This window comes from Eucyclogobius newberryi, unplaced genomic scaffold (assembly GCF_026437365.1).
Source record: "Eucyclogobius newberryi isolate DKJ021-1_F unplaced genomic scaffold, fEucNew1.0.hap1 SCAF_15, whole genome shotgun sequence".
Lineage (NCBI taxonomy): Eukaryota > Metazoa > Chordata > Actinopteri > Gobiiformes > Gobiidae > Eucyclogobius > Eucyclogobius newberryi.
In genome coordinates this window covers 20,288,822-20,304,916 of record NW_027315779.1, presented here as the reverse complement: position 1 = coordinate 20,304,916, position 16,095 = coordinate 20,288,822, and the positions used below count along the sequence as shown (strand labels likewise).

Below are 16,095 nucleotides of genomic sequence, written 5' to 3'. Positions count from 1 at the left end.
TTTGACCTGTTGCATCCATACACATAGAACAAGCATGTATGTCTATGTAATGTTTGCATCCTACTCTTTAAGGCGTTAGTTTCACATTTCTATCAAAGTGTAAAATGCCCATATTTGACATGTTGACATGGCTTCTATTGCTGTGGTTTCAGTCCATTATTATTTGAATATGTATACTGCCTTCACCAGTACTTGCATCTCCTAATCTGTGTCCCATCTCACTCTAACCCAGACTCCTGACTGCATGCTGCATGTGTGTCATCATCACCTGCACCTCATCTCCATAAAGAGCTATATTTTTCTACTTTGCATGTTGTGATGTAATGTTACGAAGAAAGAAAAAGATAACCCTGAAATGCTGTCTTCTAAGAATCCCCACCAGGACCACACTGAAGATGCACGAGAGCTGAGTAAGCTCCATGCTGTGAGGGAGGCTGAGGAGCTCACACAGACTCACCATCACCTCAGAGTGGAGCTCCAGCACCTGCGTGAAGAGGCAGAGGGGGAGCTGCACATTGCCTTGTTGGAGCGTATGTTCAGGCGTGTGCACCAAACAGAAAGGCCTCCCATTAAACCTGGACAAAGAGAGACGGTCCACTTTACATGCACCAGGCACAACAGACCTGCAACATACACAAGGCTGGAGCAGCTACTGAAGATATATGACAAAAGAAACTGTGAGGCTGCCTGTTTTGAACCGCATCACGAGCAGGATTTAGACATCGAAAAGGCACAGCTGGTTTGCCACCTGCTGAAAACTCGTGACAAATATTTCCCTCAAAGGCAAGGACAACCCAGTACTGGTTTCTTAAAGACTCAAGATGTTGGTCAAACAAAAAGACAGTTAACTTATTCTAGAACTTCAGTCAAGACCACGGAACTCCATTTTAAATCAATCAAGAAGAGAAGGGAGCCTCAGCAGCACTCTCCAGGGTTGGCCTTGTGTGCAGCTGGTCCCTGCAGCGCCACCACAGAAAGAGGCACCTGTCCTAGCAAGAAAATTTGTCACCCACGTCACGCTCCCCATGTTGGCTGGAAGAACCCAGCCTGCACTGAATCCTCCGGGTCAGACAGGTCATTACCCTCCCAATGTGCGGAAACCAACATGGAGGTGAGTTTTTTACATTCTCTTCTGACATAAAAATCTACCATTTAATAAATTCACAAATCTTCATAAATTGCACACCAATTGCCCTTTAAATTTGCTTTCTCTAATTGCTGTAACATTTATAGTCCAACTTGAATTAATGGTGGGTTGTTTTGCAATTTATTGGAACTGTGTTTTGAGCATGGTAAGTAAGTACTTGGTAGTGTTTTTTGTTTTTCTGCTCCTTTTTCCTATTATTAATCTACTCATGCCCTTCATGGTCAGTTTGTTGGTTATTTTTCCTCTAAGTCAGCTGTAACCAAATTTACTCGCCCTATTCTGGCTTGTCTTGACTGTATGTCAATATCGCTTAACTGTGATTGACAGTGATGTAGCTATCAGCAGACCGTATGCCTTTGTGACATGAGTTTACAACTGTATCCCTCAAGACATGATACTGTTTTGTCAGCAGTGGTAACAAATGCAAATTAAGGTATTATTTTCCGACTCATGCCTATTGTTGTGTCCAGGGGCAAGATACTTCACCCCCAGCTTACAAATGTTTGATTGGAGTGACTGTTATGGTGATTGCTGGAGTGGAAGCCATGATTTCCTATGGCAGCAGTGTGACTGAAAAGTAAATTACATCCACCTGGAAAAGTGCTGTTTAAATCCAAGGCACTGTTAAAAAAAGAATAATAAATAAAGATTCTCGGCGTGATTGTTATTAAACTCCACATTAGTTATCTAACACACACGCTTGTCTCTGGTCATAGAACACATGAATAAACCTGCATACTTGTTCCTTGTCTGCCTCGTGTCTGCCTCGTGCAACCTCTCGGTGTTGCTCTGTGGGCCGCCTCTTAAACAATCAATAGGGAGCCTTCATCATTCCAGCGTCATCTCCATGGAAACGAGCTCCAGTCGCAGCAATGATTGGGTCCCGGCTCACAGGCTGCCTTTTTGTGATAGGGTGGCGGAAATGGTCCTCCCTACCCCCCTCCTCTCGGCAACAACACGCACCATCTTGTACACACATTTTTTCCTATTCGTCCTATGTTTTCACCTTTATGGCTCATGAAGCTCAATGGGACCAAGATGTTTACCTACTCCGCAACATTTGATATTTCCCGGAACATCAAACAACCAAGAGCAGACGTCTCCCGCTGAGGACTTGACATGCCACCCACATCCAGCGCTTCCTGCGAGAATGGCTACTGGAGACCTGTTAGTCACTTCATTCTCCTTTCTACCAAGCCTCCTCTTGTTTGCCATCTCACCAGGGCCTGTACTTCTGGTGTCCTTTGGCAAAAATAATCTTTAAGGAAACCATATGACACTGGGCTACGAGGAACAATGGTCATGTCATCCAGGAGTCCCACTGTACGCGTAAGAACCTGATCCGACTTCTGTGTGTTTGAAACTAATCAGTCCTTTTGGAATGATGAGAATGCAAGTGTCACTTTCTGAAGCTGACGATGGAAAAACGTAACATCCTGGTTGAGCTGTTTCGTCTTCATTTTCATGGCATTGCATTCTTGGCATAGAGATCTAGAGACAGCAGTTGCTACATGGACTCTTTCTCCTAGCGTTATTTTATAAGGCACCCACACTTTACTCAGCGCAGTTCACGTTTTGCCATTTTAAGGCAATTTACTGTGACGGAAATGGAGAAGCTTTGCTCAGATACTCCTGAACCACTGCGGAGGAGGAAGAGAATTTTATCTTTTTAAGTCATCCTGTCACGGCGGATCATTGTGACTTTAAAAACGAAACTCAGATGATGGCTTGGTCTATAATAAGCACCTCTATTGGTCATTCTGATCCCTGATTTTTGTTACATCTTTTAAGTAGTAATGTATGACTGTACCTGAGCAGTCAGAACTTTAAGTGGCGCACACACAAAAATGGATGGTTTTAAAGAGGCAGAAGCTTTGGGACTTCAGCAGGATGTGATGAGTTCAGATGGGAACACGAGTGAGGACAAGCCAGCACCAGCCACATCCATGCTGGGGAAACGACACCACTCACTTTACGCAAGTCTCAATGGTTATGAGGGGGAAGCTATGAGAAAGGTAACTCTTAACTAATGTGATCAGAATTATGTTATGTTTATTATCTTCTCCTTAAAATAGAATTAAATATTAAACGATATATCAGACAAAGTAGAAGCTGTAAGGTTTTACTTTATTCTCCATTTTTACCTGCTCAATTCTTCCCAAGTTTGTCATAAGAAGACTCAGATCAGATATTGCTAAGGCAACCTCAGCCAACACACAACTGCATCATGGGATAAAAATATATTTTTTGTCTCTGTAACCCTGTTCACAGATGATATTGTTGATGACATTAAACCTGAGACCAAACAAGACTCTAGAGAGTCGAGACCCCCCGAACTCCCCACCCCTAGATATTAGATTGTATGCTCATATTGCGTCACATTGCTATATCTATTATTGCATTAACAGTGCCTGTTGAGTTAATGTCATTTAAAGCTGCTGTAAATTGCAGTTGTGAGATTGCATGGCTTACAATATTTATATTAATTTATTCCAGCCAAGTCCAAACAAGCTAGATAAAGTTATCTCAGCTGCATTGGGACAATTCTATGAGCGGTTTGTCATGTGCAGTCTATAGTTGTCTAACTAAATTAGTCCAGCCAACACATTTGTCAGGGTCTGTTATTTTGTGAATGTTTTAATTTGACAGCCGGCACTGGAAACACCTGTCTTCAGAGTGAATGTCCTCTTACGTCCATGTAGTAAACTGACGGAGGGTGCATCCGAGTTTCAAAGGGGTGTTAAGACGTTTGAATGAGTGCACTCTTCCATTAAGTGTCATTATTTAACACACTTGAAAAGAGGGTGCAAACACGTTTAAATTAGGTTGCAATACACCCTTTTGCACCCCTGTAGACCAGGCCAGTTTCAAACTGATGATGGCAAGATTTATTGCAATTATAGATCCTTACACTAGAATACATTTCATGGTACGCAGAACATGCCTATTTTGGGCCACATGCACACATGTGCTGTGTCTCTTCTTACTGACAGCCTTTGTTGTGCCTCTTGAATTATTGATACTTTGTGGTATGAGTTTAATCTCTGGGGTATTTTGTGGATAGTTCAACCCAGACACGTCTGTCTGTCTCTAGACTGTGTCCCACTGGATAAGAGCAACAACATTATGATCATTAAAGAAGCATTTTAGGCAGTGTATTCAAAATATCAACTATGACCATGTCACCCAGACCATAATATTTTGTCTCTCCTTTTCAGGCTGTAATGACTGAGCTGGTGAGTTTAAATCTGTTCTGTTGTCAAATGTTTTTGCTAAGAGTAGGTCATTAATCCAAAGGGCTTGAAGAGAGAAATTTAGTCTCAACTGTTATCCTTTTTGTTTTCACCTCTATTGGAGAGTGGATACATTGACTGTGTCAGCTCCAATGACTGTGGTTTTCATCACAGGAATCTTCAGGTCTTTGTGATGGTCAGTTCAGTGATGAAAGTGGAATTAATTTTATGCACCTCAGTTTCTTTCCATTTGCGTTTGAAGGAGGGATTTAGACAATCTCATTCCCATGTCTTCTAACCTTTGTTAGAGTTAGAATTTTGCCACCAGGTGCTGATCGAAGTCTTTTGTTTGAAGTTTTCTGAGATGCATGGCAAAGAGACCACTGACTACCCAGCCACTGGATTTTATTTTTTTTATTTTACAAACTTGTCCCGGGGGCAAAGGGCTGAGTGGAGTTGGAGGCACATTGCTTGTCTCTTGGGGAGGGGTTGAGTTTGGGGGTGGGTGGGTGTCTGTGTTGGGCCTTTGTTCTCTGTTGCTGTTAGAAAGACCCCTAATCTGTCATCTAGATACGACCTCAGAGCTGAGTAGTGATAAATACTGGAGGGGTTTGCGGAGGACACAGAGGAGGGCTTCCTCATGACTTATATATGAGCAATGGACTGCTGTTAATAACATACTCTACTCTATTAGCAGCTTGACAATCTTTTCTCTGTTGTTTCATAATTGTTCTCCTTGTAAGATAAATGAACTGTTTCTACATTCGTTTTTCATATTTGCAGTAAAATACTAACAATATAAACCTTATTACAAAGCCTCGAATCCAAAACTAAAGCATTAATTTTACTTTAAATTGCTGCATTAAATAGCCCAATTGTACCAAGTTGAAGTTTTCTCCCCACAAATGCAGACACAACTGCACTACACATATGAATGAGCTGAGAGAGCAGGCCTTTTATTATAACCAGGGGTAGACTTGACCTAGAATAATTAACGCACAATTTCAGAATCAGCAGATTGTCTGTGGTCTGAACCTCAGTAGCCCCTCATGCCCTGACGACATTAAACAATCTTACCCTGAATGAATGAGTACAGTATACGCTTTGAAGGTCTGAGGCATATTTATAACCCTGCAGAACTGGCACAAGAAGGATCTATATGTATTTAGAGGAGGAGCAGTGTGTCTTTCATGTAGAACAGTTGTAAGCTGACCCATCTGCCATGTATGGTGAATAATGGGTAAACAATGGCAGTGGAGGTGTGTTATCTGCGTCTTTGTTTGGCTATATATATCTATCTGTCTATATATAAAGTTTGCAGTCACTTTTGTACGTGTTTTTGTCCCTTTATTTTGATTATTTTCTCTCTGGGGACTCATAAAAAGAACTGGCCTCGATAATGAAGGAGTAACTTGCCCGTTGCCGTCAACAGCGCTTTGTTTTGTGCGTGTCAGCTTATTTGTTGTAGTGCCCCGTGCATCCTTCTTAACAACCTCGACCTTCTTTTCATAAGCACTATGATTAAACACCTTTAGGTCTGCTGAAGCGGCAGCGTACAAGGGAGGTTACAAATGTTGCTCCTTTTTAGCACCTGCTCTACTTTCAGGTTTGGTGGCCTTTTGTTGCATAGTATTAGGAGTATTGTTGTATAGTATTAGGACCCAGCAATCATTTAGAAATGTCCTGCTGATAAATAATACAAATTGAGTAATTTCACTGCGAATTAAGATGTCTGAAATGCTGTCTTACATCATCATGACTATAGAAGAGCAGACGATGAATTTGAGACCTCCACCTTCCCCTCTGCATCTGCTGAGCCCACCAACCTCATGGAAAAAACACTACGGCACTGACTGAATACAAATAATCTTGCCTTTGCTGGACCTCACCCGACAGGCTAAAGGAATCCACCGTAAACTTCAGTGTCACAGGGACCAGTACAGACATGGAACCAGTCCAAGAGCAACAACATCTGGACCGAGGTGGGCACAGACTGACCTGGCCCTGTACAACCCTTGAAGTCCTCGGATTGACAAAAATGAATATCTAGTATTTTGCACTTAATACCCTTATTTGGAAGTTTACAGCATAATTAACTAATCATTTTTTTTAATCCTGAACGATATACTTGATAATCTTGTCTGCCCACCTCTTACTCTGAGGTGATTGAAGAGGCTTTATCTGTCCCATAATCGATTTTGGGACCGTTTACAAAATAGCATATCCTAGATGAATGAATGTCCTACCTTTAATATTTATGCTTGATTTATGTTTTGTTTGCATTCATGATGAAAGTGTCATAGTTTTTTATATATCTGAATTAGGAAACCTCTACCAGCACTGTGTATAAATACTTGTATCTCTGTGGTTGTCCTCTCCACCCTTGTTCTCATACTTTAACTTTGAGGACTTTGACAGAGCCCAAAGGAGACATATTATGCTAAATAGACCTTTATGGGCTTTTAACCATGTTGTTGTTGTTGTTGTTGTTGAAAATGTCAGTTTTCCCCGCCCACTTATCTGTACTTACTTGTGATTATTCAGACTAGGGGTCATACACATATCAAAAATAGTAAATAATAATAATGGTGAAATTCCACTATGAAGAGGCAGAGCCTCTCAGTTCAAGCGATTTTAGATCAATATTGTGGTTTTCAATGAACAAAATGTTAAAAAATTATCCACATAAGTTATGATTTAATACTAAATACTCCAAAAAGCATAATTTGTCATCTTTAAGGTAAATTACCTCATATATATATATAGCAACGGGCCCTTTTCACAAAACTGAGGAGCTTGTTCCGGTTGCCTTAAAAACCTCCTGCTCCATTTATTCCTTGTTACCCAAATCTCTCTAAAATGAATCAATAATTAACACAAAGCAGAGAGTGAGTTATAAATGGATAATCATGGGCCTTTATGTACCATGTAAATACTTTACCCTGGGACATCTACACGTTTATAAAAGTAGTGGTTTTGTCTCTAAGCTAATGCTAACAATAAAAGTAATTAATAATGTTAAAATAACACCACAAACTGAACTAACCTATTTACAAAACACTCAATTTTGCATTCTATGTACTTTTATCAAGTTTGTCTGTTTTATATTTAAGTTAATGTATGTTAGCCTTTAGCTTTGAGACAAAAACATTTTTATAAACACGGTTTACAAAAGATTTCCTCTGGTGACATATTTACATTGTAAGTAAGTCTTAACATGCTGCCAGTGATTATCAGCTGTAACTCGCTCTGCTGTCAGATCTTTTTTATTTAGATTTATTTGAACAAGACTCTGCTAATTCCCGCAGAGAATGAATGGAATGAGAAGTGAAGATCTGCACTTTTTTGACAACCAGAAGTAGACAGGCGCTGCCGTGAAAAGGGCCAACTGGTTGAATGATACGATTGTATATTTGGGTTAAAAAGAATATTTCCCATAAACCTTTTTTCCTCCGCTGACAAGTGCTAATCAAATGTGGGTGCATTCTTAAGTGAAAGTTTTATATGCAAATGAAGGAACTGTGAGCAACATGACCGTAGGAACCTTGAGCCAGGATCTGTTTTCTCATGCCTTGGGTTACCTTCTCTAAAAAAACACTTAAGTAATACCAAGAAATAAAAAAGATATTTTCAAAACCCAACCATTGTTATTCCTAAACAATACTGTAGCTCTGACACGCATGATACCAGGAATCTCATGTAATCGCCGAACTGAAGTCTCAAACTCAAGGCCAAATATATCCAATTTGTCTAAAGACACTCAATATAATAGAATGTTTAGTACGTTTTTTTTTTGATTTTTAACCACAGGACCTGCTTTTTCCCATTAAACCAGGGGTGGGTAATTATTTTTCCCCGAAAGCCATATTTAAATCAAGGCAACTGATGAAGGATTGTTCCACGATCATTGTTGTAACAAATTCTTCATCATTATTAGCACTTTTCACTCAAATATAGGCTATTTATTATATAATTTAATACTTTTCATGTAATCTTTATTAAGGACACAAGTGCAGATGTCCCATAGCTAAACTAGAAAACAAAACTAGAAAGAGTAACAATTATTATCAAAAACTATAAAAACTATATTTTGTGAAAAGTTCTGTCACCAGTATTAGACAGTGTCCTGTAAACCTAACAGCAGGATACAGTGTTTTGCTCTGTAGCCTTTGGGATATTACATGGCCATTGCTTTAACACAAAGATTATATTCACATATACTCAAAGAAAACTTGATGCTTTTTGTGAAAATAAGTGGTTTCTTTGTGTGTTCTTGTCTTTCAGAATGGCACAGAATATAACATCTTGGTTCGTCAGAACTCAGAACTGTTACGAGCGCTTGATGCACTGGAGAAGACTTGCTTGACGCTGAGGGAGGAGAATGGTTTGCTGGTAAGACTAAAAATAAGTGGCTGTGTCTCAAGTGATTCTTTTTAGAAACTCGGCCAAGGCCTTTTTCTTTTATCTTTTCCATTCTCTTCTTGCAAGTATTACTTACGAAACATTTTTATACAATTGTACTTCTCTGAGTAGTTTTCAGGTTTTATTTTTACTCTTATTCATTTTTCTTTTTTTCTCCTTTTTTTTATAAAAGACTTACAAAACATGGAACATAACTCAGAGTAAACAAATACATTTAGGCATCCATGTAATAAGGAAAAAATATAGCCGCCACGCCCTTTGCTTTACAAATAAAGGTAAAAGTTTGTGGCTGCACTGCACAAAGTCCGTCCACTGGCCCAGTCCTGAAGAGTCTCACCAATTTTCAGGTTAATTGGGCTGACGCCCTTGGAGAAGTTTGTAAAAGTGTAAAGTGTCTGCATGTTAAAATTTCAGAGATTTGGTGATTTTCCCATTGGAATAACATGGGAGGTTTCTGTCATTGCTGTAACAAATATGACATGGGTCTCATTTACTTTTTTGATCGGGATGCCAAAATGGAATTTTGTGCCAAATTTCATAACATTTCAAAAAATGTAATATTTTACTCCCCATATAAAATATGGGGGCGGTTGTCATCCCCATGTAAAACGCTCATTTACAATGATGAAGTTCAACTTTCTACTACTAATTACGGGACGTGCCTGAGGAGGAGTGCATTATGAGTGTTTGGAAGCGCACTTTCACAGCCGTGCTTCACACAATCTTACGGACCTAATAGGCCTCTCACCAGCTTGTGGCGCTCGGGCCTTTACTGCATGTCCTGTCCAACGAAAGTGCTGCACTTATTCCAGAGCCATCAAATATGGACATTTAATGTCCATATTCAGATACAACACAAAAGTTTTTTTTTATCCATTATTTGAATGTCAATCATACTTTCAATCCAGTCCCTGATTGTTGGTGCATTTTGAATCATCCATTCTGTTATAATGGCCTTTCTCCCAGCAGCCGGGATTATGTTCAAGGGCATTCATTTGTGTTCATGGCCGGAGTTTTAAGGCCCATGTACATAGTTCTGAAATCAAATGGGTCTAACTGAACTAACTAAAAAAAAAATAAAACACCTAGCCACAAAGGGTAACGTATTTTCGGAGTCCAACTCCTTTTAAATCAGTCCAACTGTCTAAACTAATGAAATCACAAAACAATTTAAGACATAAAAGAGAAGAGTGCAAAGAAAAATACTTTCAGTAAAGTCTTGAAAGTCTTGAAAGAGCTTGAAAGTAATCCTTTCAAGTAGAGCTGCTTTAAAGTCTATTATCTGAGCCAAAGGAGCCAGTGCAGAGACCTGAGAACAGGACTAATGTGATGGTACTTCCTGGTTCTGGTCAGGACCCGAGCAGCAGCGTTCTGGATGTACTGTTTGGAGAGGCTAGTGAGCAGGCGGTTACAGTAGTCTACTCTACTGGAGACTACTGGATAAATCTCTCCAATCTGGTTTTGACACTATATTTTTGATTTTGGCAATGTTTTTTAGATGGTAAAAAGCTGCTGATGTTATTGATTTGATGTGGCTGTTAAAGTTCAAGTCTGAGTCCATTATTACCCCCAGATTTCTAACTTGATTTGAAGGTTTTAGAGCGAGACTCTGGAAGTGACCGCTAACACTACATGAAAAATTGTGTTATATTTTCCCAGCAGAATTCTTTCCAAAACATGATTTTGTGGTTCTCCATGGAGATGTACATACAAACTCAAACCTATGTAATTTAGATATTATTCCCCTTGAAAGTTCTGGTTTACTGTATATACCTTAACAAATCAGAGGGTTATATTTGTTGTTGCTTTGTTTTATTTCTTGATTATAATAACTCATTATTTGTAAATACCTATAAATGTCTCCAAGTCAAAGGATTTTGTTAATGTATCAAAGTTTTTCATTCGACCATCTTTTACAACCTGGTAGAAAACCTTTAGACCTTTTGATAACCCGGCTTTAATCTTTGATCTGTGAAGTTTGGTGCAAAATTTTGATCATATCAAGCTCAAGAATCCTTTTTTTGTGCATTAGTTAATGTTTTGCCTCCAGTTACATTACATTAACATCAAACTCTAAATCACTCCTTTGGAAAAGTAGTTTAGCAAAATCCTTTGTTTACTTTAACTTGGACTTTATATACTTAATCTTAATATGAATTACTACTAAAAAATATTGATATAATAATATTATTAAGTAATTCTACGCTTATAGGAGTTCAGTTTTTTGGCTGCTGTTTTTTCTTTACCTTTTATGCAATAGCAGATGTTTGCAGCTGCTCAACATTGTGTCACTTTTAGAGCTTTCACATTCCTTTGGGTTCTTGTTTGCTCGAGGCATTTTGGGGTGATGCTTTCTGTTTTTCTGTTTAGCGGAAGAGTAGTGCCCCAGAGACAGAGGAGAAGGTCAGGCGACTGAGGAGGAAGAACACAGAATTGGCTGTTCTTGCTAAAAGGCTGGAAGACAGGGCACGGAAACTGCAAGAGGCCAACCTCAGAGTGGTACTGTAAACTTGCTCACAGACAACACAGTGTTTCCCTTTACCAAATACGATAGAAAGACCATGGATTCCTCTGTAATCCTGATTAAATTCATAGATCAAAAGGATATTAAAAACATTTTAAAATTGAATACAAATATAAGCTGATGAATACACAAATATACCCAATTAATCCTTTGACTTCAATGGCAAAGGCCTTATAAATAAAATTTAAATAATAAAATGTTTTTTCTTTACATTTAGTTGTTTTAATCAAATATTCCCTACTCTCTCCACATCCTCCAGTAGTCTTCACATTAGCTAACGTCTATTAGTGGACATTTGATCTGTTGGTCATGTGGCTTTTGGCGTCATTTGAAAGCTGCAACATTCATGTGACCACCACCTTTCCTTTTGTTTGCTGACATTCATTACTTACACCTGGAAAGGTTACAGTTACAGCAGCTTTCCCTTCACCTGCTTGTTATTCTGCCACTTGAGGACAGGGCAACAAGAATTTAAATAATGCCTTTTTCCGCAGGTGAATCCTCCACTGGTGAGGCCAGGGTCAGTAGAACAGTACAAGCGAGCCTTTGCACGTCAAAGAGCAAGGGATTTAGCCCAACATGCTGATGCGCTGCTGTGTAAGGACAAGGAGATAGCAGCCTTGCAGCGGGAATGTAGAGTGCTCGAGACACAGCCGGGAACCTCAAAGGTAACATTTCCTACACCTCAACTCTGGAACATTGCATACTCATTTGAACATCTTCCCAGCATCTGACACACTGCATACTTGAATGCTTAAGCTTGCCATCTACTGGACAACATTGGTACAATCATCCTAGCCTCTCCAGTAGCAAGCGTTACAAAAGCTGCGTCACAGCTGATGTCAACATGACAGTGCAAGAGAAGGCTGCCTTTTAAAGTGACTACTTAAGTCACTTCAATGAACTGCTAATATTATTAATAGAGTTTTTCTGGTTTAACTGTGTATTGATCTGTGAATAGTGAATATATTTATTGCAGAAGCTTGGTTTGTTTAATGTGTTTACCGGTGAATGTGTCAGTCTGCTGTGCAGAGGCCTCTTTTGTCTGGAGAGTTTGAAAAGCTGCTGAAGGAATCCCAGAAGGAGGTGCTGCGGTTGCAAAGACAACTGTCAATCACATCATCCACTCAACAACACAGCAACGTTATACCTGCTGACCCAGTCCAGTGTGGGGGCACAGAGAAGGGAGATGAGGAAAAGAAGGTATGTTCAACTACTCGTATATTAGTAGTACATACTTGTAAAGCTCATACAATCATTTTAATCATTTTAACTTTAAGTTAAAGGTAAGTTAACTGTTCTAAAGCCTTGCTATTATGAGATAATTCTGTGTCTGTTCTTTTTCGATTTACTAACACTAATAAAATCATGTATTCAATGTACCAAATCATTCAAAAAATATTACAATATATTACAATAAACAATACAAACATATTTTAGATTTAGATTATTATTTGTTTTATAATGTAATTCTATGTTGATGAAAATACATTGCCAGGCCTTTCCTTGTGAGCTAAAATGAGAATGCCTATAGTTGTAATCTCCCGTTTGTGGGACACAGTCAGTGCTCTGCACACCCAGAAAGGGGCCATGTTGTGTGAACTCTAATCCCCTCTAACAACAGAATGGTACGGTCCAGTAATCCTCTCTCTATCGCTGTGGCAGCGGTGAGAGGGTTTTGGGTGGTAGGTGAGACTTCAGTCGCACTAAATACTTTTAAATGTCCTCCTCCACTGGATATCTAGCAGGCCAGGGGGAGACTTGAGGCTGTTGCAGATCACACCGCAGGGGTAGGTTATCTTAATAGTTTTGTGTGTGTATTTGTGTGTGCAGCGGTCAGTGGTTAGCTTTAGTCCTTTGGCTAGCCTCGTATGTGCAGCTTGGATGTGAAGGGGTCTTGTGCACACTCAAAGTTAAGACTTGACACTGACACGTAATCTATGTCGTGACATTTCAGTTGCGCCAAAAAACAAATTTAATGCGCAGAAATATTTTTGTTGTTGTCAATTTTACAACTATTACTTTCCAAACTATTCTTGTTTATTTTTTTTACAAAAATGCACAGGGACACTAAGCTGTAGCTCATTATAGAGCAGCCTGTTTTGTAACAGCTTTTTTGCAAGCTTCCAGAAGGTTTTGGATAGTCCGATTTAGTGGCATTGACAGTAGAGCTGTTTCATTTCTGGGCATTGATATGCTCTGTATTAAAAAGAAAATCAACGGACTGGCCAATCCATTAAGGTGCTTTTAAAAGAAGTGATCCAGTTACCCGTTTCACTAGTCTGTTAGGGATTACACCAATGTGCTTACGGCATTCAGGGCCTGCTGAATGGGATCTGACCCTGGTTTAGTTTGCATGTGCCCAGGCCATATCATTTTTCTGTACCTTTGCATGAAATATGCAAATTGATGGCCACATTTTGTTATTCACAGCATTTTCCGTTGGTACTTTCTGTACCACCAGTCATGCCATCTGCACTGATGCATGATTTGTGCGACGTGCCACATAGAAGAAGACATGGTTATTGGCAGAAATGTCTTATTCAAAATGATAAAGATAAAAGTTCTCTCAATTCCTTTTAAAACTTAATGAGAAGCTGTATCAACCTAACGTCATAATTATAGTGCATTACAACATTGTACTGTAGTAATATTTAATAAGTCTTGTCTTGTTTTTTTCCAATATGAAAAATAGGTGTAGTCGGTGCACTGAAACGTCAAGTCAAGTTAAAGTTAACATAATGGGTTGAGGATTTGTGTCTACTTAAATGCAATAACTAATTTACTGTATAAAATGTTTACTAAAAGTTGCAATGCCTATAATATCTCTTACTTAAATGCTTAAATACCCCAATACATATAAACATGACTGATTCCAAACAACAGATTAATGAAAGATAATGTTTTAAGAGCCAAAACCAAAAGATCAACAAATGATCAACCTTTATTTAACCAGAAGGTCCCATTGAGATTCATAATCTCTTTTCCAAGACAGACCTGGCCTAAGGAAGCAGCAATACAATTGACACAGTACAGAAAGTCACAAAATATTACATTAATGTGTACAATTTGTAAAATGTTTACAATTTTCTTGAATTTATCAAGTACAGATTCCAATTTAAAGTCTTTTTGTAAATAATTCCAAGACCTTGGTGTCAAATGCCCCAAGATGAGTATACACTGCCTGTACAAAAAAAAAGATGCCACTTGGGTTCAACTAAGCAAATGCAGTAGGTACGAGGCTGCTGCTGGAGAACTGCTGCAGGTGACACACAGTATTTAAACTAAACTGATGCAATGAGTCGATTCTCATTTCTGAACAACCATGTGGACAGACAAATCCCGTGGTCATGGAAAAGATGTCAATGTATTTGAGAAGGGTTAAATCATTGGCATCGAGCAGAGAAAACATCTAAGAGAAGCAGTAACTAATCTAGTACAGATGCAGTGCAGTGGTCACTCTCCATCATCAATACAAGATCAACTGGTGAAACATAATGCAACACTATTGAAACTATATCTCAGTCAAAGTGTCATCAAAGCTAAAGGTGTCCTACAAAATAATAGAACGTGGGCCCCTTTTTTCCTGTGGCGACATATTTTTTGGACAGTGTGTTTACACTTTACTCACAAGGTAATTTGTGTGTGTTCATTTTTTATGTTTTACAACCTTTTCTTACACCGCTCTTACCAAGCTCGTGAATACAACTTCACTTAGCTAGGTTAGTGTGTTAGCACTAAAACCTTTGAAATTGTTCTAATGGCCTAAACCCCTGTCTAATGCTTTCCCCCCCATTGCATTGTATAAATGAGTCATTATGTAATATTCCCTCCTGTGCTCCACCGCCAAACCATGATGGAATTATATCGCTCCAAACATGATTATATTTGCTTGAAACGCATCACTGTGAAGGATTGCTCTTATACGGCTTTGGTTGTCACTGATTTGTAGATGACATGGTAAATATTATATATTTAATTTGTTACGTTTACAGCAATCACAGTTTTGGTTTTGAAGTTTTGTTTTTTGCACGTTGGGTGATAGTGAGTCTTGAAGGAATTTAACTGGTCAGCAGTGACTGCTGGTCTTTAAAATAAGGGAAGAATTTCCATTCTTACCTTATATCATTTATAAACAATTGTAAACATACTTCATTTACAGTTGTATAGAGATGTAAACTCTAATTTTGTTTCTTGAAAATTTGTAGTAAAGAAGTATGAGTTTTTACATTTGTTACCGGTAATTTTAAATAAAATAAAATTTTATAGCCTGTTATCTATCTCCATCAATTTCATGCTGAAGTGTTACTGCATATTTACTGCTCTGTGCCCTGCATAACACATAACATAATAATATTGCTAATAAGAATGTGGAGTAAATTTGTTTCATGGTAAACTTCAATGTCACAATTGTTAAAAACAAAAAGTGATTAAATTAAATTGATTTATTTCCCAGCCTTATGGTGCACTCAGACCCTGATGTCAAAATTGTGACACCTGTTGTTGGACACCTATGTTTTTGAGGGCAGACGCTGGAGACCATGCAGTGACTGCTATGATTGTTGACGTGGCGCATATATATATATATATATATATATATATATATATATATATATATATATATATATATATATATATATATATATATATATATATATATATATATATATATATATATATATATATATATATATTTTAAACATTTGACATCCTGGTCACGGTAAATGTGCGAAAACTCAAAGTTGGTTGAATTAGAAACGTATGTGAGG

The 16,095-nt window shown here is 38.5% G+C and overlaps 1 protein-coding gene across 5 annotated transcripts in view; it reads left to right on the top strand.

Moving 5' to 3' along the window:
• The first annotated feature begins 247 nt into the window (after positions 1–247).
• The window catches only part of tspoap1 (TSPO associated protein 1), a 36,059-nt gene continuing 20,211 nt past the window's right edge, over positions 248–16,095 (top strand). For 4 of the 5 annotated variants that reach the window (XM_072446640.1, XM_072446642.1, XM_072446641.1 and 1 more), the window contains exons 1-5: positions 248–1,111; positions 8,665–8,772; positions 11,173–11,301; positions 11,821–11,994; positions 12,347–12,529. In XM_072446640.1, the coding sequence (XP_072302741.1) occupies positions 356–1,111; positions 8,665–8,772; positions 11,173–11,301; positions 11,821–11,994; positions 12,347–12,529 (1,350 nt within the window). In that variant the 5' untranslated portion in view covers positions 248–355. The remainder of the gene's footprint in view (positions 1,112–8,664; positions 8,773–11,172; positions 11,302–11,820; positions 11,995–12,346; positions 12,530–16,095) is intronic. The other variant, XM_072446644.1, reaches the window with a different exon arrangement.